Source organism: Fistularia commersonii, chromosome 10 (assembly GCF_037954325.1).
Source record: "Fistularia commersonii isolate RoL2024-O1a breed Wild chromosome 10, RoL_Fcom_v1.0, whole genome shotgun sequence".
In the NCBI taxonomy this organism is placed as follows: Eukaryota; Metazoa; Chordata; class Actinopteri; order Syngnathiformes; family Fistulariidae; genus Fistularia; species Fistularia commersonii.
The window spans coordinates 12403941-12431275 of record NC_141293.1 but is presented as its reverse complement, the minus strand read 5'-3'; the positions used below and the strand labels follow the sequence as shown (position 1 = coordinate 12431275).

Genomic DNA, 27335 nt, shown 5'->3' with positions numbered 1-27335 from the left:
AATATCATTTTAAAAACTCCGGCTAGCTAGCTCAATGAATAGTGGTGATAGATTAGATCAGTAAAGGTTATCAAATGTTTCCGAAAATATGATTGAAAAAACCCCCCAATTGGTTAGCACAGCACAATGAATAGCGGTTTATGGTAAGTCTTATCCTAGCTCGGTAAAAGTCATCCAATGATTAGAAAAATATCTTTTTTAAAAACTGCGTCTCCTGTTCCGACTTGACAAATAAGGAATTCCTATTTTTTTAGACCGCATCGTGATTTTATCATATCAGCGATATTTGATCAGTTTATTGCACCCTAAAGGCCTCTTAAGGCAATGTTTGTAACAGTAAAAACCAAGCGACCGACGCCAGTGTGAGATCCCTGCACTCTGAGTTTTGACAGGAAAGTAGTTCTGGCTATGTGTTTGCTTTGAGAATTTTAATTTCATATTGTTATTTCCTCACGCGTTCAACCTACAAGCCCCAAAAATAATGTGAGAGTCTGTCTATAGTCTATGACTTTTGCTCGCAATCAGGCTAGCAGTTAACCAGAGCTAACTGTTAGCCTGCTTGCTCCTGCTTGCTCTGGTCTTTCCGCTGGGGATCACGGTAAACCTGAACATTTTTGCCGAAAAGTCGTCTTTTCTTTTCTCCATTCATGCCACGCAAACGTCATTCCTGCCTTACTGACAATAACTAAATACTAACAATCTATATTCAGTCTTAATACTTGAAAGCGGCCTAGTGTACACTATGTAGAGGTTTTTTTTTTGTTTGTTTTTTTTCACTTTGAGGACACTCAAAAGGAAAATATAACTGAAACTCTGAAATTTTCCTGTAGTAACCGTATCATAGGTGCTCTATCTTTTGTCGGTCATTCATGAGGTGAAATGTAGTTAAAAATAAATAAACGAGTAAATGAAAAATCTGTACAATACAAAAAGTTACACAGCATTTTAATAGTAAGAGAACATGCTTCTGCAATGTGAAAGCAAACCGGTGTGGAAAAAAAAATGTTTACTTTTTTTTGGTGTGGATTTGTAAATAGCATTATTTTTTTCCGTTTTAATTTTGTTTTATTTCTGAACAGTGGGAATGGGGGGGTTTAAAAAAAAAACGATAATCAGAGTATGTGTACATTTATTTTGTATCGCACAGAAAAAAAATTTAGTTTGAATATTTGCGAAATGGGAGTGTGATATTGCTGATTGTTGTTAAAATGATGCAAGTTATGTCGTGGAGAACACAAAAAAAAAGAAAGAAAAAGACAACTGCGCAGCCATTTTTTTTTTTTGTACAGGTTGTTTATATGTGTGGGAAGAATTACTGAAAATAAACCAGGACACGGTGTAAACACGTAAAGGGACTGACACGAGTCTGAGGTCGTTTTTGTCGCCGCGAGATCGGGACGTTGACGCAGCACACAGGTCGTGCAAAACACACACTCTGGTAGCAAATGCAAGCACACTTGATTCATTCGTGGTTTTATTTATTTCATTTTTCCAGGATTTTCGGATACAATCCGTCACCCTGGATTGTACGTACGACATTTTAAACAACATATAAACGACCCGACCTCGTATGATCAGAGTATTTTTGTGTGTAACCACATTAACATTGGAGTATAACAGTGTTTAGTCTTAAGACTTAAGTTTAAGCAGTGTATTTGAGGCAGTTAGTGCCTCCAACTCAGGGCGAGAAAGCCCGGGTTTAGATTCCGACGGGGGGTCTTCATGAATTAAATGGTGAATAATAGTCATATGTTTCCTGAATGGGCTAGGAGGATAAGCAGCACATATAATTAACAAATATTTACTAATCTTTTCATTTCTGTGTACTTCACAACAGAACCACACAGATGTGACATGTCAAAATCCTCAGAATCCGATTTTTTTTTTTTTAATTATTCTTTTTTCCACAAGGTGAAATCCAGAGGACTGGTGTTTGTTCATGGTTTCATGCATAAACAGTGGATGATTGAGTTCTTAGAAATTATTTATTGAAGAGGAAAAACCTGTAATGGTTGAAAAAAATACAGAGGACAGTATGTGTGTGTGTGTGTGTGTGCGTGTGTGCGCCAATGCTAGCAAACTTGCCCCCATAATTGTGCAGCTAATGCTATCAGCAAATTGAAGCAGATTAAAAAAAAAAAAAAAGACTTATTACTTTTTCCAAATGTAATGTATTACAGTCCCTATTTAGACCGCCTTACTTACGGGTTCTATTTTCCTTTTTGAACGGATCAGCAGAAACCCTCTGCGAGAAGGACAGACACAAGATGCATCTTTTATGCTTTTAAATAAAGTTATATCACGAAACAAAGTCAGCAAAAAACAAAAAATCCCAAAGACACTTTAAAGAGAAAATGGTGGGGCGATAACAAGGTCGTGGGAGAGATGGCGTGAGCAGAGGCTGCCGATAAACGCCGTAACTATTTCCTTTATCTTTATTTGTACAGGTGATCTCATGGGGACGCCTGGCCTCTGTGTCCCGCCGTGGGACGGACACACGACAACACACAACGTGGCACCGTGTCACAAACATACACCGAATGCGCTATCGTTCGGGGCGACGCCAATGAATCAGAAAAACAAGAGCCGCTTCTCAAAAGATAAGGATAAATAAAAAAGAAAAAACATCCGAGGCCCGAGGAGAAGAGCTGGAGCCAAACATGGGATGTCTGATACAGTATCTTAGGTTTTATACATATAAGGTCTGCACACTAGAAATATAGCAGAGAATGCTAACATTTAAATTACGGCTCACGAAAGGCACATTTTAATGAAACCACCGCTGAAATACTGACGTTTATGTTCCGGCGAGCAACTGAAATTTGATTACCGAGATAACAGTTACAGTGCAGACGGATGTAAACACTTTTTTTACGTACCTGCCATTATTATTAATATTGTTATTTAAGCGCCGTAGACCTTTAAAAGCAAAGCAGACATTCTCATCAAAATGCAATAAAAGATAATACGGTTCCGAAACCATCCATTTAAAAATAATGACTGCAGCTCATTACCCCCCCCTCCCCTTTACTCGCTGTTACATCATGTTTTTTTTGTTTTTTTTTCAAATATGTAATATTTTTTGCCGTGTCGTTGCAGCTTTCCGCCACTAGGTGTCGCCCCTCGATGACGTTTCGTTGAAAGTTGTTCCCTCAAAGTCTTGGATGTGGACCTCCATCCGTGCACCCCCCCAACCCCACCCCCTCTCCTCGCTATCGCTCTCCTCTCCCCCTCCCCTCAGCGCGCCATATAAAGCATCCCTTCCACTCCGACTCTCAGATGTACCAACACCTCCATCCCGGTCGCAGCGTCTCCAGACGGCTGCGGAGACACCTGAAGTCCTGAATCTTCTCTGGAGCCTCCCCCCATCCGTCGCCCCCTTCCTCCGTCGCTCCTCTCTCTCCCCCCGCAACTTTTTCCGATCGCAAAGAATCCGGTTCGGGGGTGAGATTTTTTTTTGATTTTTTTTTTTCTCCCCCTTTTTTTGTCCTTTTTTTCTTCCGCTTCCGACCCCATGTCCGATTAGAGGCGCAGAAGGTTGACATGAGGGGACGCACGCGCTCGCCACGGAGGAGCATGGGGACCACATGCGTTTGGGCCGCCGCTCTGCTGCTGCCGCTCGTCTCCTGGGTGAGTTCTGTCCACCTCAGTGTTTATATTTCTACGCTTTTCTCAAACGACAAATCATCCGTCAGTTTCCCCGCCCGCGCCGCCCCGTCGCCGCGAAATCCCCGAAACGTGCGACGCGTGACTTCTTCTCATCACGTTTTTTTTTCTCCAACATGACATTTGCTTAGACCGGTGTTTCGAGATGAAACACTTGGAAGTCGTAGAAAAGGAGCATCTCCAAACTGGAAAAAGGCAAGGAGTCACGGCAACCAATCAGCAGCCATTCCTCATTAGCGACCGAGGGATTCGTTTACTATTTGTTCATTCATTGCGGCTCGCGGCTGGGGAATATAGAAAATCTCGATTTGTGTTTTCGCAGCAAAGAAAAGGGAATATAAAATAAGGTTGTACATCCAAGTCATAGTTGGCCGTGGAGGATATGATATGTAGGCGAGGATATGATATGCAGGCCGGCGGCGTCATTTTCATTTCAACGGCATGTTGTTAAAACCTTTTACCTTATATCCTGGCTTTTTCTGCGAAAAAAGCGGCATAATTAACCAAGAGGGAAAGTAAATCAAGTTTTTGTTGGTTTGTTTTTTTTTTTTTTTGGAGGCCTATTCAGACAGACCGCGTGGGTTTTTTGTTTCCTTTAAAAAGGTAACGCCGTTGTCTCTCCCGTCAGAAAGTGCTAATGGGACTGAACAATAGGAGTCTAATTTGAGGGTATGAATGCCTGCAGACGACTGGGAGTTTCTTCGACTCGCCGTCTGAAAGAGGCACTTAAATGCATCATTTGCGCTCGCCGTACAATCCGCTATTTCTTTTTGCATAAAAAAAAAAAAATCTGCAGCTCCTACAACTTAGCCATCCACGCGGTGATTCGCCAATAATCAACTCCTGCTAATCAATGTTGGCACGCCGGCTTTCCTTCCCAAATCTGCATCCTTACAAATCCACCCCGCCGGCTGTTCCCTGCTCACCACCATCCGTTCAACCCCCCCCTCCGGTCTAAAGATGCGTGTGAATGGGAATATATTTGACAGAGCGGCGGCGTTGCAGACCAAGCCCATTATAGCAAACGCACTAAGAATGCTCCAAACCCGACGCCCTGACAGTTTGTGACAACCCAATTCCTCTAATCCGCCGAGAGACAGTAACCCCTTCACCCGCAGATAAATCTGTCAACAAAGCAATCAAAGAAGAACAGGAGACACTCCTCGCACCCGGGGAGGACGGGAGGGCGGCGGCGGCGGCGGCGGCGGGGGGGGGCAAATAAATAAATAAATCCCACAAACTTAATCCGCGCGCAAACTTGACTGGCCTTAAAAAGCTCCCGCGGTGTTATCTGTGTTTAATTTGCATAGTGATGGAAAGAAGTCAATTACTATTAATTATTCTCTACAACTTAATACCCATTATCGAATTGAATTTGCCGTCTTGAAAACCATAAACTCAATTTCACAGCTGACTAAGCGCACTAATCATTTCAGCCCCCATCCCCTCTTTTTTTTTCTTTTTTTTTTTATTTCTTTTTCGGAAGTTAACAACTCCTTCCCGTTTCTAGTGTGCAGAACCGGGATTTCCTAAAAGCATCTAATTCTGTCACAGTTAACGGGAGGGATCGTCAGGTCGAAAATACGCGACTTAGATTATCGCCGGACTAGTTGCTGTCATGGCGTCACTTGATGGGAGCGTTCTCTCTTTTTTTTTTTTTTCTTTTCTTTTTTTTTTTTTTCCCGTCCGTCTGAGCTGCCAAATTGCTTCGCCATGCTTTAATGGGATGATCATAATTGTTTCGTACCCGGTGCATCCTAAGCTTTCGCCTGCGGCTCCTTCAACAGATTGTCAGACCCATGGGAACCTTGCAAACTTATTTTGGCCGCCTTTGAACCAACTCGTGTGTGAAATAATATGATTATGCATTTTTCCTCTGGGTAAGTTGGAAAAACTGGTGGCTGGTCTCTACACCTCCTCCCTCACTCTCTCTCCCTCTTCCCCTTCTCCCTTCTTCTTCTTCTTTTCCTTCTTCAAACTGCCCCGCTCCAATATCCCGCAGTCCATCAGCGAACAGTATTTATCCTCCTCGGAAGTCACGGTGATAATTGTGCCCCGGCCTCTCAAAGCGGCACGGCTGCGATAGGCCCCGGCCTCCGTCGGCAGCCGCCTCTGATGTCTTGACACACTTGGTGATTTGTCATCATCTCTGACCCCCCTCAGGTAACACTTTGATATCACGGAGAGAATATAGACCTAAATCCTTAGCGGGGAGTCAAATGCCCTTAGTTGATTCATCAACGAGGGAGGATGAAGGCGGGAGCAGGAGGGGGGGTAGGACCCCACAAGGTGCGACGAGTTCAATTTACCGGGAACGACTGTGACGGCGGTCGTATCCCTCTCCGGAAGATACCATCAAGGCCATTAAACCCGAGGCCCCTCTCCAGTGGATTAGTCCCCCCTTTAAAAATCCGGATAGAAATTATCAGAAAATTAGCTTGAAATGACTTGGCAGCAAATTGCAAAGTAATCTAAAAGGAATTCAATTTAAAACATGTTTTTAAAGTCATTTCAAAGAAAAATAGCTCCGAAAACATAAACTATTAAAATTGATATAAATTAAAAAAAAATTAAAATGAAATTGTAGTCAAATTAAAGAAAATAGCAAAATAATCTAAAGGAAATTCTAATGAAAACATTTTACTAATTTTCTAAAAAAAATTGGTCCAAAACTATTAAAATTTAATTAAATTTGCAAAAATTGAAATAAATTACCCTTAAGCTAAGTCAGACCAAGAAAACATTTTTTTTAATTTCTGAAAGTTACTGAAAATCCTTGAAAAATTGTCCCAAAATACAGCAAGACATTTCCTGGAAATACCAAAATACCATGAAACTGACGTTGACGGCGGTCATATCCCTCTCTGAGAGATACCATCAAGGCTATTAAATCCGAGGCCCCCTCCAGTGGGTTTATCCCCTCCAAAAATCCTGATAGAAATTATCAGAAAATTAGCTTGAGATGACTTGGCAGCTAATAATAAAGTAATCTCGAAGAAATTACGTTTAAAACACCATTTTAGTCATTGAAAAAAAAAATCACTCCAAAAACACACATTTTTAAAATTAATAAGTGATGGCATAAATTACCTAGTGAGTAATTTTCTAAAAACTATCAAAACTAAGTCACAAATTGGAAATGAACTGCCTGGAAGCTCAGATTGGCCAAGAAAAAAAATTGAGCGTTAGTGAAAAAAAAAAGAAAAAAATAACTTAACATCCTCAAATTTGTCCGAAATTCAGTGAGATGTTTCTGAGAAATATCAAAATACCATGAATGACTATGACAGTGGTCATGTTCAATCTAATTAAAACTAGTAATTTCCTAAAATCTAGCACCAATAAACAAACTGCTGAAATTAAATAAAAAAACTGAAAAAAGTTGGAAAAAAAAATGATGGAAAAGCCAGTACAGTCAAGTAAACACATTTTAAAAAACTGAGCCAGAAAAATTAACGGTAAATCATCAAATTTGGCACAAGATTCAAGAAATACTATTAAAATGTCATTAAAAAAAAATTGTAATCAATTACCTGGAAGCTAAGACTGGCCAAAAAAATCCTTGAAAAATTGTCCCATAATTTAGCATTTCCCAGAAATACAAGAATAATAAAGGAAGCCATTCAAAAATCAGGAATCAGTTCAATGGAAGAATATCAATAGATAAATGCAGTTAAAAGAGAACTACTAAATGCAAAATGGTCAACAGAAGCCTTGAGTCATGGTTGTTCCTCTGACGCCTGTGTGGACGCAGCTGCTGGGGGCTGCTGTTTCCACAACTGTATTTAGCTGTTTGTTTATGCATAATCACCATTTATCACTATTTAGCCTTAACCGCACATCCTAAATATCTCAAGTCTGAAACCGGCACAGTTTCTGGCAGGAAGTTCCTCGATAGTCAAAATCTCCTCAGAACTTTGGCTTCTATTTTTTTTCCGTGTCGTCCCGGATGCTGAATACTCTTCTGGTTTTGGGCACAGCTGTTGCCGATGGAGATGGAGCGTCTCTGACCTCTTGTCTTCTCCCATTCCCTTTCCTTCGGTCCCATTTCATTTCTCCACACTTTAAACGTGTTTGAAATGACCTTTGTTTTGTTTTAACAAGCTCTAAAGAGGTCGTTTATCTTGCTTTGTCGGCCCCCGGTGGGCCCCGTCTTAGCCTCCGTCTCCGATCGATACATTGATACCGTGATCAATTATCAACCGGAATCCGTGTGGATTTTAAATTCCCCTTTTTTGGAACACAATGTCACCGTTTGGGAATTAGAATAAAAGCGCTGTTTGAAAAGGCGTCCCTCCGGCCACGAGGCTGCTGGTTTGACCCCCAGTGTGTGACAGCGGTCATGGAAATCTTACTTAGTGGTATCAACCAAACATTTAACACGAAATATAATTTGCCTTTAAAGGAGAAACAAGAGAGCTGAAAATTTTAAGATTCAAGGTGTTCGATGTCAAGGAAACCCAGTACGATGAAATTCTTATTTTGCCGTCCACAGTGACGCCGGATCCCAACTTGACGAGACAAGGCTTGATAATCCTTTAAAGAGAAGCAGGAAGGTTTCTTTTGGAGCCCTGCTGTGAGGCGGACGATTTAGAAATAAGCCGCGGCCGGAAGGGTTCGCCGGAGGGTCACAGGTTCCATCGTCGGGCGACGGCACGATCCCGCCGAGACCCGGCGCTCCGAAATCGCCCCCGACGAACATGTCGGGCGGTGTGCAAACGGAACCTGCAGAATTTAGCCCGGACGCCGTTCAGACTGGCGCCATCCTCATACACTCCTATAGCGATGCATGCTCTGCAGCAGCCCCGCGTTCAGGTAAATGAAAACTGACACACACTGTCATTCTTTGTTACGGGGTTTTTGTGTAGAGCCCGGCGCAGAGTCATCTGCCGCTTCTATTAACGCTGGAATTTGCCAGCCCGGCCTAGAGAATGTCCTCCCGGGAGGAGGTGGGCTTGTTTATCCTGGCGTTTCAAAGAGGGGACGCCGGCGCCTTATCACACGCCCGCCACAGCCAGATAGCATTTAGGTTTGTCCAACAAGCCGCATCTGGCAATCTGAGAGTCCTCCGCTAAAGGACTCCGGCACACTGCCGCCGCCGCCGCCGCCGCCGCCGTCGTTATCTAGTCCAAGGGGGTGGGGGTGGAGGGGAAGGGGGGGATTCTGCCTGACGCACTGAACCTGGAAATTATATTAACACGCAGCTAAATGGAGTCGAGGGTCTCTTGGCAAAACCGCAGGTCGGAAAGTAAAGAACCTCTCGGAGGGAAAGGCATTTCCATTTAAACACGTTTGTCCGAAAACCCGCGCGTCAGGCGTCAGACGGGCCGCTATAAATAAACGCGTGCCTCGAATGCAGCTTCTTCCGAAGGAAGGCGCGCATCGGAAAACACCGGAGAACATCCAGGTGCAATTAAAGCCCGACGTTAAAAAGCGATCTAAAATAAAAAGCGGGTTTCGGATGTGAGAAATAAACCTCCCGAGACGTCGCGGTAGCTGTTGTTTGTTGTTCATCTTTATGCGATTTGGGAGATAAATAAATACACAAACCGAGCCTTTGAACACAAAGGCGTTTTCACACAGCGTTGCCATCAAGGGTTTATTCATGTCTAATATTTACACCTTAATTATTGAGGTGTTTATTTTAGCACTGACCCATCTCACAGTGGTCAGCTGTGTGTGTCGAATAAGTCCATACGTGCCGCAACTGTAAAAGAAAGGTAAAAACAATAAAAGCAGACTAGTTCCTTTATCTTGTCTGTTTTTTGTGTGAGGATCTTATAACGGTTCTGATTTTTGCGGTTGCTAGCGGGCGCCAGAGTCTCCGAATCATGGTGGAACAGATTCAAGATTTTTTTATTATCATATACGCTTTTAGGAATATGGTGATGCAGACAATGCAATAAAATTCTTGCTATGTGTTGCAAGACAATAACTGACACTAGAGAATACATAGAGAAAAAAAATAAAATAAAAAAAACAGTACAGGCAGTAAGAAACACTAACAAAGAAAAAAAAACAATAATAAACTAAGGAGGTGAACGTGTCGCTTTCAAAATGATGATCCAAAAACATTCACTGTTTTCAAGCACCTTCGATTCATTTTTTGCACGGCGATTCAAAATGACCTTAAAAAATACTTTTTGGCTTTTGCTTTTTTACCAAGCTTAACGCTGGCGGCCTTCTGCCTGGGGTAGAAAGTGAAGGACAGAGAGTCGTAAAGAGAGAGTGCGTTAGAGTCAGGGGTTTGAGGCAGTAGCGCTAACAGCTACCTGCTAGCAGCCGAAAAGATTCAACAATAGCTTTAATATACGGGAAAATGGAGGGAGAAGATACGAGGTTATTAATGGGGTCTCTTGATTCTGCATGAAAAAAAAAAAAATATCCCTTTGGATTAAACATCATTGAACGTGGAATGGACGCCTTCTCTCCGGCGGGTTTCTCCTGGAAGCGGCAGGCGGTCACAGTGCCCGGAACATGTTCGCGGTTTATTCTCATCCTGTGGACATTTATAAAATGCCAGGCTGCGGACGCCGCGCGCCGGCGGCGCGTGTTCGGATCGATGCCGTGTTAATTCTGTGTCTTTTCATGCTTTGTTGACGTTGTTGGGAGGGGGAGGCAGAATAACGCGGGTGGTCATATTCAGCACTTTGGATAGTTTCACAATAGAGTGAATGGACTGAACCAGCTCTTTTCAACAGGGGGAAAACACACAGAACAATGTATTTGTGTGTGTGTGTGTCATATAATAGATTGGTGTGTTTCCATCAGTGAGCACAGCCTTTTTTTTTTTATTTACTTAACATGAAATTATACCCTATTGGACACATGATTTTTCGACGGTTTCCTGCATTTCGTCGTTAAATATTTCACACCCTTGGAGTTGTAAAAACAAGAATAATCCCACTGCTTGTCACAGCCAGAAGAAGAATCCTGGTTCGGTATCTCACCTGGCAGGGCAGGAAGGGTTGGAGTAACAATTGTAAAACAAGCAGTTTAGCAGATATTAATGTAAGAATGACTGGCGGTGAATGGACATGGCTGGTTTTCCATTTGCGGCTCGCCGTCGTTCCGAAAAACGCCACACCCGAGGGGAGCTCGCCGCCATCTGGCTCCATTTGTAGACTTCCAGTGGAGCACGAGTCCCGCGGTGCTTGTTTGGTCCCGGTTTATCACACCCCCTCCTTTAAGCTCATATGAAATAAAGCAGATGTTAATGTAGACTTCAGACCTCCGATAGTGTTTGCAAGGATCCGGCCGTTCTGACTGATGCAGATGTTTGAAGCAAACGGTGTTGTTTGCCGATGCTAAGCTACGATAGCATGTGGCGGAGTCGCTTCAGTTGATCACGGCGCCTGAGTTTTCGGATTTAACAGGTTGCCGCAGAGACATGTAGCTATTCGTATGATATTCGAAAAAGAGCCATTCTTTAGAAAAAAAATGATGGGAGTTGAAACCGACAGCACGGTGTTGTCTGTTTTTGTTTTCTGTTGATTTTTTTTTTTTTTTGTTTAGAGCAGCACAAATCATGACCGAAGAAGAAAAAATGCGATTTTCAATTAATACGGCGTTCCTCGAATTCACTTCCCGCGAGCCGCCGTCTCCAGCTGTGCAGCAGCGCCGCCATTCACCACCGCTGCGATTATGCATATTGAGGTATGTCAAGCATAATTGGATGTTCTCTACCCATCATGCACTGGTCAGATCACCTGCTCTGTGGAAAATGAACTGCATCCAATCGCGCCAGCTGTCACATTCACTTTGTCTTTGTCATTTAGAAAAATCTCTAAAAAAAAAAAAAGCCCTGAAGGTGCCGTTTCCTGCCGCGGGAATCATTTTTAGGATATCATTTATCGAGATTTCGAGGACAAGTGCGTGATCGATATTTCTCTCTTGGAATGGATTATCAGGCGATACAAGTTTCTAATGCGCAGAAAAAAATAATAAAATACCCCAAACTATTTAAATCACACCAAACGCTTTGATGCTTCAAAGAAGAGTTTGGTTTTTCTTTGTTTTTACTTTTGGGGCTTTTTAAGATTTTTTTTTTTTTTTTTTTTTTTGCATTTTACCCGTATTATCTAATTAAAAAGGAAAAAAATAAATAAAAACTAGGAAGGAGGACATGCAGGAAAATGAATTGTGAGCCGAGGGGATGCCACGGCGTGTACGTTTAATTCCGACATCCATGATTGTGAACATCCGGGCGGAATTTGGTGCGTTAATGACTGCGCCTCTGGATCGGCGGCAATCATGGAGTTAGCGAAGGAGACGAGTCCGCCTCTTTTTAAGTCACCGCATCCTGGAATTCTGTTCAGGTTTCCCGTTCTGCATCGGCATGGAGGTGGCCTTGTCTTTTTTGGGAGATCTTCCAGCTCCCTGCTTTTGGTTTCCCTCTGCGTTCTTTCGGAGCCTGACGTTGGTTCTTGCTTACAGGGACAAAGCTGTAAAACCCTGTTGGCTTCACCTGCTCTGCATAAAACCACCTGAGGTGTCTTTTCTGCAAAACAAAGCTCCTCGCTCTTCTCGTTGGATTGAAACTAAATACAAATCCATGGATTGAACACTCATCAACTTCTTCTTTTACTGCGGGTGTCAGGTTACTGCTGACCCCTAGTGGCCACAAATTCATGCAAACCAGGTTTATTTCTTTAGCCGTGCAAAATTATTTTTTTAGGTGCTCTTACTTTTTGAACTGTTAAATTAGGTGCGGGTTGTTTTGCAAAACTACGCATCAAAAATCCGAATTGCAGCTAAGCAACGGAGAAATACTGGCTGGCAAGCCGGAACCCTGTGATGAGAAATAAAGATTTGTCCGATGTCTTTGTCGATGGGGCGCTAAAGAGGTCTGCGGCATCAGGGGAAAGATTTCCCCCACCTTCGTTTGTCTGGCAGTCATTGATTGTGTCGTTTTTTTGAAATATTTTTATTACTAATTGAATTTCTTATTCTAACCCTTTATTTTTCTGTACAAAAAACCCTTTGAGGAGCTCCATCTAATGCTAAAGCTATTGCTACCTTGGCTAAAGCGCTAACCGGAATGAACACCCTACCCTTTTCTTTTTGAATTTTTTTTTTTAAAATGAGCAGATTGGCTCATTATTTTGATATATTTCACATCCCGATGTTAATAGAATAAATAAAGATATATATTTATATTTATTTTATTTGTCATGAAGACAGTTACTAAGAAGTAAGAGAGAATTTATATTGATAAATCCAGAAAAATGTGTGAAAATAGACACACACACACACACATACACACACACACACACGTACGGGCATCCGTTTAAATCAAGTGCCATAAAAAGAAATCCCAGTTAACAATATTGATGAACAATCAATGTCCCCTCAGGCAAAAGTTATTTCAAGTGTTTCTGCTGACCTTCATGTTAGATTGTCCTTCAAGTATCACTTCCTCCCTGCAGAACCACTGCATTCTACATACACACACACACACACACACACACACACACACACACAGGCTCGCACACGCTCTTTGTGCAGGGTTTGCATGTTTTTCAAGCCAGCGAGAGGTAAATCTTGGCCCTCCGTGTGTTCCTGCAGTCAGTCGGTGGGGATGCTGTGGATATAAACGTGGCTTTAGTGAGGACTGCCTCTGATCTGCTTAATCTCCCTGGGCTGGATTACAGGTTGGGCTCTAATCCGTGAAGTGGGGTCTGTGTGAATGTGGTCTCCACATGCTCTAATCCGGCGACTGTCAGGTGCTTTAGATGAAAGCTAATTTGCGCGTCACAGTTTTCGGGGACCCGGGAAACAGAGCGACGGAGACAACAGGACGGACTCCCACACCCAGGAATTAGCTCTGCTGATGATGCCCTATGTAATTTTGAGTTTGATAATCTGGGGAAGGGGATGTGTGTGTGTGTGTGTGTGTGAAGTAATCCCATCCAAAAAAAAAAAAAATCCACTGTCATCTCCTCTAGCAGAATTATTCATAGCATGAAGTTGCAAAAAATTGTCATTTTCCAAACAGGCTGCGGGAGCGTCTTAATTACCTGGTTGACGAAGCGACAAAAGTTCCTAAATTCGACTCGGGGAACTTGCCCCGGATTTACATCATCCCGTATATCCGTCCGTCACATATGAGTCCGACAGTCACTTAAAGCAGCCTCTTAATATCCCCGATCTGATTTCACGACTCTGCCAAGAACCGAGCCCCCGTTAGTAATTACTGCGCGACGGAAATTATATTTCATTTGATGATTGGAGTCTCCTTTTAATGACTCTTAATAGAATTGTAAATGGAAAATCATTTTTTCGTGTGTTTTTTTTTTGGGGGGGGGGATTATGAATCAAAGGTCATTTGGAGACAATATGTACGCTCGGAATAATATAAAACGATTGAATTAAGCTCCATTGTTTTGGACAGCTTTCGGTGAAATAAAACTTGCAGAGTATGTTTTGCATGTCAGTCAAAGTGATGGAATCATCTTTTAGATTCATTCTGGCCTCTCAGAAGTGGCAATTTGACTTTTTGTTCATTTCTGATTCATCTGTATTACAAGCATTATCTTTCAAATATCATATAACAAATGCCTTATTCAGGGATTTATTCTCTGAATTAATTAGCTCATCCTTTCATTCCCTTTAAATGCATTTCATTTTTTTTTTGACTCATGCAGCATAACAATGCGTTAATTAGCAATTTCTAATTATAAAGAAATGATCAGGAATTGACTAAAAACCTCCCGCTGAACTATTTTCCCAAAACATTAAATGGGAATTATAAACAAAATCAGCTCAGGAATGTCAAAAACATCACCAGGACGTTATTCCTATTTGTAAATGAATAACAACAATAGTAATAATAATAATAATAATAATAATAATAATAATGAAGAATAATTAAATTAAGACTGGCACCTAACCACCTAAATCCCACAGTCGAAACAAAATGGTATCAGTCAGAGCACAAAGAATAATAATTAGATTAATTTCAATCGTAATACGTCAATAAATTTCCGTAGTCTGTTTCTTATTGGCCTTATTAATAACGTTTTTAGTCCCACAGTGAGATTTCATTCAAACCCGAGCAACAAGCACACATAAAGAAGTGTTGCCTCCCCAGAGTGAAAGTGAACTGCAGAGTCATAATCGATGCGGCGGCGTCTATATGATCCTTTTCCCGCTGAACTTTTACATCCTAAGGAGCTTTACATTCCACTGTAATGGTGTCAATAAATCCTGGACGGGAAGCCGCTTCCCGAACCTCACGCCCGAATTTATCTTTTTACAATAAATCAGGGGCGAGGCGGCCTGACAGACTTTTGTTTCCAGCGGCACAGGAGCGTTCATTAATACAGTTTAACTGCTTGACTGCGCAGGGAAACGACCTGCCGGCGGACGGCGGAGGCGCCGCTCAGACCGAACCCCGACGGAAGCGGACCCGTCAATAATTCAGAAAGTCAAGGTTTTCACTTCATTTCTGATTTTGTCGCACATTTCCGCCCAACTTCTTTGACGAAGTATCTCAAAACTAGCGGTCGCGCTTTTGACAAATCATCTTTATCTCGTCTCTTTTTTTTTTTTTGGGCTGAGAATTGGCTGATTGTGTTTCCGAAGATGCGGCTTGTAAATGAGCGAATTGAATGACTTTGAAAACAATGGACCGACAAATCTGGGAGAAATTCACCCAATATTGGCGGGAAATTAGTGAAAAAAACGGCTTTTTAGCTAGAAACTTTCAGGAACCAGGCTTTTTTCTTGGTGCTCTGGGACAGCAGAGGAACCAGGGATCTCAGGTCCAGCTCTTTTGGCCCCTTCTCCCATGCAGGGCCCTTTTAGAGGTCCATAGGAACTCCTGTGACGTAGGTCCTCGGTGATTGGTAGAGCCCAAAAGACGCACTTTTACCGATATACATTTTTGCGATCCGCATTTTTAAAACAGTGCCGACACTGGTCGGCTGTTTTCCTTTGACAAAATGGGCAGGAGCAGCAAGAAACCGAGCCGCAAGTCTCACACGCAACAGCGACATTTTGTCCGACGTCATTACGGAGTTAGTTCATGGCGGGGTTCTTCAGCCCGCAATGAAGCAGCGCAGGGACAAGATAAAAACACTTCATCCCGTCTGATAGTCCGCCGTTATTATTCCCACAGTTAGCAGAACATGGCTACGCTCTCCATGTTGTTCACGTCGTCTTCCTCTTCTTCTCCACGGTGGTTTGTTTCAGAACCGCGGCGCTTAAGGTGCACGTCACGGACGGTCGACTCTTTGCAGTCCCTTACCCACTGCGGGAATGCAAAGCTAAGAGGTTCCCCTGGAAGAGGGGACTACTTCCTGGAACCGGAGCTAATGTTGCAGGGAATCCACCCAAATCAGCGCAAAATAATCCTCCCCCAATTTTTCCAGGAGTGAATGAAAATCCTGAAACAATGAAAGACGGGCTAAATTTAAACATTTTAAAATGACTTACAAACAGCCCATTCCATCACTGTAATTGAAAGAAAAAGACGTACGGCGGGTTCGACCCTTTCTCCGGAACAGCGGGGTCGCGAGTCTCCGGCCCCAATTATTTTGGCGGTCGGGGCCAGTTGGAGACCCCCCGCTCCGAGACGGGTAGCGGCCAAAGCCTCCGCAATGTCAGTGACGGCTCGCTCTCGTCGGGCCATTTATCACGGGCTCCTCTCCAAAACATCCAGGGGCCATCTTTTCACGGCCCCCTCTTTGAAGTCGACTGAACAAAATGAAGGTGCGCTCCAGTTCAGAGAAGCGTCGGTTTACCCGCCGACCCCCCGCCGGCACGGTCCCGCCGACTCCGCCGACGAGGACCCCGCTCGTATCGATCGCCCGGCGAAGCTACAGAATGTAAAAGCTCCACTCAGATGGATCTGCTGTCACGCCGCTCGCGCCCGCTTTGGACATCACTGTCGGCGGGGGGTCGGGCCAAGAGGAGTCTTCGCCCTCTCATCTGTGTGATTGTTGGCGGGGAGACGGCGAGTGAATCATCAATCATCCATTCAGGGCACATTCAGCAGGTAATTGTCTGCTGTTGCATCACGTCTGCGGCCGATGGAGGGGCGCTCCATTCGTCTCCACGTGAGACAGAAATACCCTTCATCTTGATTAGGACGACCGGCGCCACACGCTTCGCGCACTGTACCACCTGATTACTGCATCAGGACCCTTTGTTAAGGCAGTTGACCACAGGAGAGGGGGGACATCATCCCTCCTCGCCCACCTTCATCTTGATTAGGCGTAATTATCTTCAACTGCTTCAGTTCGCCCTCTAGAAATTTGCACATCTGCCAACATTTGTCTTTTGTCTGCGTGTCCGTCCAACTCGAAACGTCGGCCAAGGCGAGCGGCGTTAGCATCTCTTGAACCCGGAGCGACGGGAAGTTGCGCGGATGTTCTGGTTTAGTTTAAAAATTAAATTCGAGCGGACTACGGGATCCCTTGTGGATGTTTGGCAATCATGCGTCGGCTCAACCCGGAACCGACGGAGCCGTCGGCGCCTCAACCAAACAAGTGACGACAACCTGCAGTCAACCGAACATAGGTGATCGGCATACTTAGCATACTTCTTGCAGACTGTCATGGCCACCTGTCACTTTTTTTCTTGTGACAAAATGGACAGAACCGGCAAGAAATGCTCAAAGAGATCAGAGCTTTTCCTGCATCAGAGGGGTTTCCCAGTCTTTGCAGGAGAACATCAACTTTTTTAGCCCAAATGACTAGCGAGGTCTTTAGATGGCAAGGGGGCGCTGGGAGAAGATAAAAATCACTTCAGCCCATCTGGTAGTCCGTCCTTGTTGTTCCTGCCACGCAGAACACGAGGCAGCTTCCACCTCCATGTGGTCCATGTCGTCTTCCTCTTCTTCTTCTGCGGTTTGTTTTTAAGTATGGCGCTTAGGGTACATGTAGCAGACACTTCGTCAATGCGTCACACCGGCCCCTACCCTGGTCCCTTACCGTCTCTGACAATGTTAAACTAAACGGTTCCCCCGGGAGAGGCTAGTTTCTGGAATAATATTCGGACTGGAGAGTTCTGAGAACTCTAAAAAGCAGCTATTGATACAATAAACTGATCAGATCCGATACAGTATTGATTGATCTGTAAAGCTTTCGCAGGTCGACACCGATAGATCTCTATAGCTTGCATGTGAAAACATTTGGAATATTTTTTTTCGGATCCTTGAGAGCTGAATTGAAATCCAGCCAGTGAAGCACCAGAGCCAGCGTTCTGTGAAATCACGTCTTCCGCGTTCCTTCTTTTGTTCCCGATTCACAGCCGTGCGAATTTCATATTTGCTCGAGCAACAGATGCCGTTGTTTGCCTTGCGAAGACGTCACTCCGCTCGCTCCCGCAGCCTTTTGCCAAGAATGTGATGTTCGCAGGCTGAGTATTAGAGCCTTAATATTCAAGAATTAATCAGACCCAAATATCATCTACGCCTTCGTCTCCCGGGTGTAATTAAACGGCGACGGGGAGATGAGTTTTTCAAAAGAGAATCCTGACGAGACGCGTTTTTTTTTTTGGTTTTCAGGTTTTTCAGGTCGCCGCCACCGACTCCACCTCGGGAAATCCGGACCTGAGAGAGACGTCTAAGTCCAAGATGAAGACGTACTGGACAGAGGCCAGCAAGGCTTTCTCCATCAGTCGCCTTCTGTCGCAGACCCTCTATGCCAAGGAGAACTTCACCTCCCTGGATCTGAACTACGGCGAGCCCGACTCCTACTCCAAGCAAGAGCAGTGGAACTGGCTCTACAATGCCTCCAACCCGCGGGACCCTCGCTCCAGGACCAAGAGGAGACCCATCGTGAAGACGGGCAAATTCAAGAAGATGTTCGGCTGGGGCGACTTCCACTCCAACATCAAGACGGTGAAGCTCAACCTCCTCATCACCGGGAAGATAGTGGACCACGGCAACGGGACCTTCAGCGTCTACTTCCGCCACAACTCCACCGGCCAGGGCAACGTGTCGGTGGGTCTGGTGCCCCCGACCAAGGCGGTGGAGTTCCAGGTGCACCCGCCGCACCAGCAGCACCACCATCACCAGCAGCAGCAGCAGCAGCAGCAGCAGACGGCGCTGGAGACCAAGGAGACCAAGCTGTTCAACTGCCGAGTGGAGTACGAGAAGGTGGAGAAGGGAACCAGGAACTCGCTGTGCGCCCACGACCCGTCGCAGAGCTGCCCTCAGGAGCAGACCCAGAGCCACGTCTCCTGGCTGTGCTCCAAACCCTTCAAGGTCATCTGCATCTTCATCACCTTCTACAGCACCGACTACAAGCTGGTGCAGAAGGTGTGTCCCGACTACAACTACCACAGCGACAACCCCTACCTCCCCACCGGGTGATCGGCCGTTGCTCTACGTTTGGGAAGAAGAGGAAGGAAAAAAAAGAAGAAGAAGAAGAAGAAGTGGAAACACTTCAGACTTGATAGGCGTTATTTCACAAATCCCAGACTGATAACTGCTCTGATGAACGGACGCCACCTCGGGGTCGTTCCCGGGGGGGGCTGCCCGTCTTTCCCAGGCTTCATTATATGCGTAGCTGCTTACATCGAGAGGGGAAATCCTCCAGCAAAGTGTAATAAAAATGCTGATTGTATTTATGTAAATAGTTTCCACACACGGGGGCTGGAAGACCGTATTATTAATGTTTTATTTTCATTTATTTATCTTTTTTTTTTTTTTTTTTTTCCCCCCCGATGTCAGCGGCACGTTTTTCCATCTCAATCACGCTTCCTGTCTTCTCCGATCGGTCTCCGGCAATCATGGCAAAAATGTCCAATCAGAAGAAACTGTCAGCGTGTGTTAGGGAGCGTAATGGAAAACATATTCCGAACCACGTGTGTGTGTGGGTGTGTGTTTAGGTTTTTTTTTTTTCTTGTAAAGAGTGAATATTCCTCTCTGGTGTTGTCGTAGGAATGTCATGCATGAAAACCTCATCTGGTTAAACAGCTGGGAAAGAAAAAAAAAAACAAAAAAAATATATATATATTTTTCACGTTATCGCAGCTGTCAGGAATAATCTTCTTTACCAGGAAGGAAAAACAAAACAAATGAGGGGAAAAAAAAAAAAAATTCTGGTTTAATTCTGTGTTTTTGTGTAAGCGCTTTTTTTTTTTTTTTTAAAAGGTCATTGAAAGCGACTCCGTCTGCCGAGGGCTTCCCGTCAAATCAAACGCCAGCGAGGGGTGTCGCAAAAAAAAATGAATAAAACATGGCGTGAAAAGGGACGACCCTCCGCATCGAGAGACGGTTGTTACGATTATCGGCACTCACAAAAAAAAAAGTCCAAACCTCCTTCCTCAGTAAGACTCCGGCGTTAATTAGGAGCCGAACACGATGGGATGCTGTAGTTTTAGAATCGGAAAGTGAAGGATAACAAAGAACAAAACCTCAAAATGTCTGAAACAAAGACGGAAGGGAAGAAGAGCACGGAGGAGTGACAGGAAACACGGTTCCGTCGGAGCCCGGCTGACTCCAAAACCCACACCTTGGTCTTTGTGCAAATGTTCACCCGCCTCCTGTCTGATTTCCCTGCTATTTATCGCTAATTGCTAGCTGGCTTTGCATCAAATCTGATTTTTATTCATTATCATCGAGATTTAAAACCCTACGAGTGCTCTGTTTATCTATGTGTGTTATCTTTTGCAAGCTCGGAAGCATGTCACGCTTCGTTTCGACCCCCTTTTGGAGTTCATTTTGCGCCAGTTTCTGATCATCGCTTTCAATTTTTTTTTTTTTTTTTGGTTTATTTATTTGGGGACATAAAACATTTGGCTGGAAAAACAGATTCTAGCCAGATAACTAATTACCGTCCGTAGCTTCAATGGAAACAAAGTAGGAATTATCAATACCAATACCCAAGTTGTCTATAGATGTGGCCCTGCGATTGACTGGCGGCCGGTCCGTGGTGAACCCCGCCTTGCGCCCCAAGACTGCTGGTTCCAGCGTCCCCCCGCGACCCTGAGTGCAGGATAAGCGGCAGACGATGGATGGATGGATGGATGGATCTAACAGGATGTGGCGTCGCAGTATTCCGATTTCGATTCCGATTCATCCCTTCCTTGAACCGAAGCATCGCTTACGAGGCAGTTTGTTTTATTTTTGTTTGTTTTGTTTTTTTGTGCTGCGCTTTAAGAAATACAGCATTTTTCGATGACATCTAAGGGCTCATTTATGCTCGACGTTTAATCCGCATATTGACGTCCTGTGGGGTCGGCGTAGCGCGGTATGCTCGAATGCAACCGGCCAAAATACATCGTGGCGTCTGTTAAACCTGGGAGGAGGATTCTCCGTCTGCCGTGTGTTTAATGGCTGAGCAGAACGTGTCTTTCTTAGAATGTGCATTATCATCGGCTCCTCTGATGTCGCCGTGTTTGTTATTGTCTTAAACTGAACTCTGCACCGTCCTCTAGTGGGCGTATTGTGCTTGTATCGTTTAACAACTACAGCGACATAAAGAAATCTGCGGGCCGTTTGAAACAGACCCATTTACAACTGAGCAGAAATGAGCCTTAAGGGAATTCCTGCTGATGTTTAAGGATTTTTGGGGTGTTTTCTTTGAGGCAGAAGGCGACCAGTTGACTTAAAGCGAGCAGATTGTGTTTCCTGAGCAAAACGTGCGAATGATTGCCGAAAGCAAGTGTGTTCTGTAGGCATCAGGGATCGGAGTCAGTTGTGTGTTGTAGTTTTTTTTTTTTTTTTTAAAAAGTGCCGATGCGCTATCAAAGTATACGTTTCCCATCCGTAATGAATCCTGATAGTGACATTAGCTTTTCATCAGTCAGGCTCCGGTTGAAACGCAAACAAATATTGAAGTGGAATGCGGTTTCTGGCTCCCGAGGAGATTTAGCGTCCATTAAACAGCGGGTTCTAATCAAGCGCTCCGCCTATCAAACATTTTTGCACCGCTGGTTATCAAAAAAGGCGGATTCTGCCCAAGAATCCCTGGCTGTTAATGAAATTGGATATCCCAATTGGCTATTAAACCTTCATTACATAAATTGGGATTCAGGCGGCGCCACGGCGTCAGGGAGGAAAGCGGCGTAAGCGGGAGCTCCTTTTTCAGCGTCAACATCACACAAAGAATGAATTAACGTCCCGGTTGAATCCCATCGTAATCATTTTGAAAAAAAAGGAAAAAAAAAACAAAAGTACAAACGCGCACCTCGGGAGCCGCCGCCGCCGCTTCAGAATCCGGGCCTTTTGCGCAGGGCTTTATGCGGCCATGTAGCTCCTCACGGCTGCCTGGACGATGTCCAACATGGAGGATGAGAAGAAGCTGGGGGGAGGGGGTTCTTTCTTTCTTTCTTTTTTTTTTTTCCCCCCCCTTCTGACAAGGCGGGTCCAAAGCGGGGGGTAGGAGAGGCGGGGGGTCCGCCTCTGGGACGAGCAAGCATAAAGAGGAATTTATGATGCAGAGGAACGAGGCTGGCAGGAACCATTGGAAGCACCTGACTCATAAATCGAGAGCATGTTTCTGTCAGCGAGGAGAAGGAATGACTAATGTCTCAGATTGCTGTTTGGGCCACTTCTTTCATCTCAATAAAATGACTTTGGTATCCTCCAACACCCTGAAAACCCCCAGCGCCCCCCCCGCCCTGACTTTTGCCGGGGAGGAACCGTCCGCCGCCCCCCCCCCCTGCCGGACACGGCCACCGTCCCGCTCGGCCACTGCGCTCATGAGGTGTTCAAGGGCCCGAGCGGCGACGGTAAAACGACGCACGGATCTACGTCGGAGTGCCACTCCGAGCGGCGCTAATCTGTGTTTAATGTTATGTGGTGAGACAGAAGGTCACCCTGTCATCCTGTTTCATTTATTTACACAGGTATTTGTTTCCAATCTGCAAAGTTGTGTTGGTTTTTTGCGCGGTAATCTTATTTTAAATATTTTTTTGTGAGTAAAGGGGGAACAATAATATATATTTTTAGTCAGGAACAATTTAGGAGGAATTTTAATTAGGGGGAACAATTATTTATCTATTTATTAGCATATATATATATATATATATGCCAAAAAAACATTAAATTAAAAGACAATTTTTATCAATATGAATGACAATACCCTGAAATCAGCACCAAATTACATACATTTTTGATTAATATATATATATGCTAAAAAAAAAAACATGAAATTAGAAGGCAATTATCCATCAATATGAATGGCAATACCATGAAATCAGTCCCAAATTACCTTCTTTTTTTTTTCAGTTGGAAAATCTCCCCTCTGTTTGGAGGGGAGATTTTACATGAAAATTGGCAAAAAAAAAAAAAAAAAGGAGAAATTACCTGAAAATAAATTAGAATAAAAAATAAATAAATTCAATTTGCAGAACTTTTTTTTCCAGAAAAATAGCAGAACGACCCAAGAAATGTCCTGAATTAAGCGGAAAGTGCTCTGGCAATTAGCAGCTAATCCATCCATTATTGGAAAATATTAGCTAGAAATTAGCAGGTAGACGAGCAAAAGATGTGCGTTGGCGTTTTCGACTCTCAACCTCGCCTTATTTTTCCCCACGTGTTTGTGCGAAGGCAGAAATAGTCATTTAGCGCTAGATTGACAAGCCGCCGCTGCAAGATTTAATGATATTCATTGATTTTACCAGGTACGGATCACGACAAACACAAGGCCCTCGGGCGGCACGCTACTGATTTAATAATTGTCAGGTAAAAGTCTTGGGTTTTTTTTTTTTTGTTTGTTTGTTTATTTTTGATGATTATTTGCTCACTCTGTCTTTTTTTCATTATCTCACTAATCATTTCCTCCCCTTCAGCAAACTTATTTGATTTTGAAATAATTGCAAAAAAAAAAAAAAAAGTCTGAAACGGGGCGCTGTCGCAGTCGGTGTTTTGACCGGAGTTTCCTTTTCTTGGCTTTTCCCTTGTGTGTGTGCATCACAATAAGAATTATTGATTGACAGGTCTCCACCTACATTCTTCCGTGGGTTTAATGAAATTCATTGATTTTACCAGGTGCGGATCCAGGGTGCCCGGGGCCCCTGGCCAGAGTGTCTGATTAGTAATGGTCAGGTGATATTTTTGGGGGATGTTTTGTATTTGTATTTTTTTTTATTTATTTTTTTTCAGATATCGCTGATGTCAATTGTAAAAAAAGTGCCAAAAAAATGATGACATCACCTATTGCCATGTCAACTGGACAAAACCTAACCCCCAAAAAGAAACAAAAAAAAAAGAGAGAAATTTCATTTGAAAAATCTTAATATCACCTGGATTATTAAAAAAAAATCTTTTCGAAAACATTCTTGATGAAATACCTTTTAAAAAAATGGCCAAAATTAACAAGAAAAAAAAAAGATAATAATAAAAGCTATAATATAATGGTCAATGTGATCTCTGTACAGATGAGGCTTTGTTGGATGTAATTCTAATTAAATGACAATAAAAAGAATGAAATGCTTCTTAACTGCAGTCAGAGGTTAAAGAAATGAGAGGTGGAGTAATTTCGCCCGGAAGACGCTTGAGGGTGTGTTGCTTAATTTATTTGTGTTAGTTTGAAAAAACAGAGCAAAAATAAAGGACAGAGCATCGGAGGAGGTCGGGAGGCCCCCTGGTCACCGGCCCCCCGCCGGCCCCGCTGATAATCCATAATTGAAGGAATAAATAACGACAAACGTCGGCTTCAGAACTCCGTTCTGTCGTGAGTTTTCCTGACGGCAAGGGGACTCTTTGGTTTTTCCAGGAAAATATCTGAAAATATCTGGGCGAGAATCAAAGATTTTTGTTCTGTTTCCTTCTTCTTCAGGAACCGAAGGTGGAGGCGACCACCCGAAGCAACCGCCCCGTAACCGTCTCCAATTCGCTCCTCCTTCCACTCGGACATCCAACCCACCGCTCGTTCAGGCCTGCATGACGTTGTGATAGATCCCGTAGAATCAAAACGTTTGAAATTGATGTTTCTTCACGTTTTTCCTCGTCCTTTGCTAATGCGGCGCCCGTTCCGAAGCCAAAAGTCTCATTTCCCTGATGTTGACCTCCCGATGTCTCCCAACCAGGGTTCTCTCTGATGTCAAACTCAGTAATGGCAGTTAATCTGTGTTAAATCGACCGGTGTTGACGTCGCTCCCAGGTTTACTCGGCTACCCGGAGTCGAAACCCGACCGTTGTCGGCCAGCCTCCCTGCCAAGGTCCACCTAATATTTCCCGAGAGATTGATGTTTCCCGTCCGGATCTGCTCGCCGAAAAAATTTATAGTTTCCTCCTTGGGCTGCATTCCTCCGTGAAAATCAGACCGCCCGGCTTTTTTCCTTAATCCCTGACACTTCTTGTCTGACCCTCTCTGAAAACATTCACATTAGTCCGTTCTTCTTTGTTGCTCTTATTGTTGTTTAGTTTCCCCTGAGCTGCGTCTGCTCCACCTGGAAGAGGACATTTGAAAAAAAAAAAAAAAAAGAAAGTTCTAGAACCCGCCGCCGCCGCCACCACCACTCCGCCCACCGGGTGACAGACAGTAAAACAGTCCGCCGGGGAAGCGGCTGAAACGATAGATATTTCCCCGCGGCCTTCCTGCAGATCAGAAGAGAATAAATACTGGGGTTCCTTGTCGCCGGGGGGCCCAAACAAAATGTTCACTCCAAATATAAACTCTGGTCTGGGAGAATAAAAAAAACATCGCCGGGTTTTATCTACGGTCGGCACGTTCATAACCGAGCCGACCGAGGGGCCGGGGGCCCCGAGCCGGTACGCTAAGACTTCAGGGGCGTTTGAGAACCGACATCTAAATGTGTCCGATACCTTAGAATCACAAAGACTCATTATTCGAAATTTCCCAGAGGTGAGCTCTGCCACCTGACATTCTCTGCTTGTGTTCTCCTGCATGGGTTCTCTCCTTTCCAGACCACCTGGGTTCTCCATGTTTTTCATCTAGGTTCTATCTATGTCCTCCTTCCGTCTCTGAAAGTCCAAAAACAATCAGTTGGTTGCTTTAAGCCTCCGACTCTGCCACTGACTTTAGGTGTGGATGGTTGGGTTCTCTCCGTGTTCCTCCGCCGTGGTTCTCTTCATCTTCTGCCACTGGGTTCCTCCGTGATCTCTATCCTCCTCTGGCAGTCCAACAAGAGTCTGGGTTGATTGAAAACTCCATATTGTCTCTAGGTTACCGATGGTTGGGCTGCTCCATCTTCTCCTGCTGGATGCTCCCCAGGTACGCCGTTTCCCTTCCACGGACCAAAAGTAGTCAGTAGATTTGGTGAAGACGAAACTGCCTGTAGATGTGAATTGTTTGGTTCTCCATGTTCTCTTACCTGGGTGCTTTCGAGGTTCTCCATCTTCCTCTCACAGTCCAAAAACAGTCAGCGGGTTAATTTTATGACTGTAGGTGTGAATGGCTGGGTTCTCCATGTTCTCCGTTTTCCTCTGACAGTCCAGCAGGAGTCAGTAGGTTGACTGAAAACTAAATTGTCTGCAGGTGCAAATGGTTGGATTCTCCATGTTCTCCTGCTGGATTCTCTCCAGGTAGTCCCTCTTCCTCCAACAGTCCAAAAATAGTAAGTAGGATCAGTGAGGAGTGTAAACTGCCAGAGGGGGAAATGATCGGGTTCTCCATTTGGTTTTTCACCTGGTTCTCTCCGGGTTCTCCATCTTCCTCCCACAGTCAGCCGATTGACGTAATACTCGAAATTGTCTTTAGGCGTGAATGCTCGGGTTCTCCACCTTCCCCTCGGCAGGTACAAAATCGTTCATAGGTGTGAATGAGAGGTTGAACGTTCGGATGTCTGATTGCGGCCCGGAGATTAACAGGTAAACCACGCCTCCTGCCCCAACGAGAGCCGGGATTGGCTCTCATGAAAAAGTGATTGAAAATGTTCCTGTTACTATTACTAATTTACATAGCCACTATAGATACAAGTGATTTATCTATTTCTTTAATAGAAATGATATTTGTGTTTTGCTCTATAAACTACTCTCAACTCCCAAATTACAAATATAAATATTTTCATTTGCACACAAAAAAAAGAAAAATGGTCAAAACACCACAAATAGGTCAAGTATTCTCAGACCTCAAAGCAAAAAATAGCAATACTAGTGTTTTAACTTGGGAAAGCGTTCAGAAATCAATATTTTGTGAAATAATCCCGATCTGGCGGTCCTTCATCCCCACTTTGATGGACCTAGCTTTTTGACACGAAATTATTCTGCCGGAAAAACAAGTCCTCAAAGTTGAGGAACGTTGTGAGAGCAGTAGGCAGCAAGTTTTCTTCTAGAAGAAACCTTTTCGGCGGCTTCATGCGTCTTTCGCAAAAACAAATCTGCCCGACTCCAGCATTGGTGAAGCGTCCCCAGATCCTCCACCGGATCTCACAGCGGGTGCAAGACACCGCGGCTTTCTGTCCAACCATCAGACAAAGCTGGAAGTTCGACTCATCGGAGACGATGATGTCATTCCGGCCCTCCGTTGTCCAATCATTGTCGTCTCCCGCGAACCTCAGCCTGACTCGTCTTTGCTTCCCATTTTTTTTTCTAGTGTCACCAACTCGAGTCTTGCCTGCGGGAAACTGTTTTGAACGCCATTTCGCCACTAGCCGTTCTTTTTGTAGGTCATGTGACATCTTCGCGCGAGTCGTTTTCGGCTTCAGCATACACCGGCCTTGTCCTTACGAACCGCTGTCTTGGAAATTTAAGGATGGAAGCGACCTGACGCTCGCTATATCCCTCTGCTAGTAAAACCAGAATTAAA

General features: G+C 44.2%; 1 protein-coding gene across 1 annotated transcript; it reads left to right on the top strand.

The window, feature by feature from the left end:
* The first annotated feature begins 3420 nt into the window (after positions 1-3420).
* On the top strand, positions 3421-26620 carry LOC147230411 (neurexophilin-1). Its single transcript, XM_086153797.1, has 2 exons — positions 3421-3630; positions 18179-26620. The coding sequence occupies exons 1-2, from the start codon at positions 3544-3546 to the stop codon at positions 18986-18988; spliced, it is 897 nt and encodes a 298-aa protein (XP_086009923.1). The 5' UTR covers positions 3421-3543; the 3' UTR covers positions 18989-26620.
* Positions 26621-27335: the final 715 nt, after the last annotated feature.

What these genes read in the sequence shown, in the direction of transcription:
- LOC147230411 (XM_086153797.1), top strand. Translation starts at nt 3,544, where the DNA reads ATGAGGGGACGCACGCGCTCGCCACGGAGGAGCATGGGGACCACATGC. An exon ending in TGCTGCCGCTCGTCTCCTGG is followed by an intron (nt 3,631 to 18,178) that starts GTGAGTTCTGTC and finishes TTTGGTTTTCAG; the next exon opens with GTTTTTCAGGTCGCCGCCAC.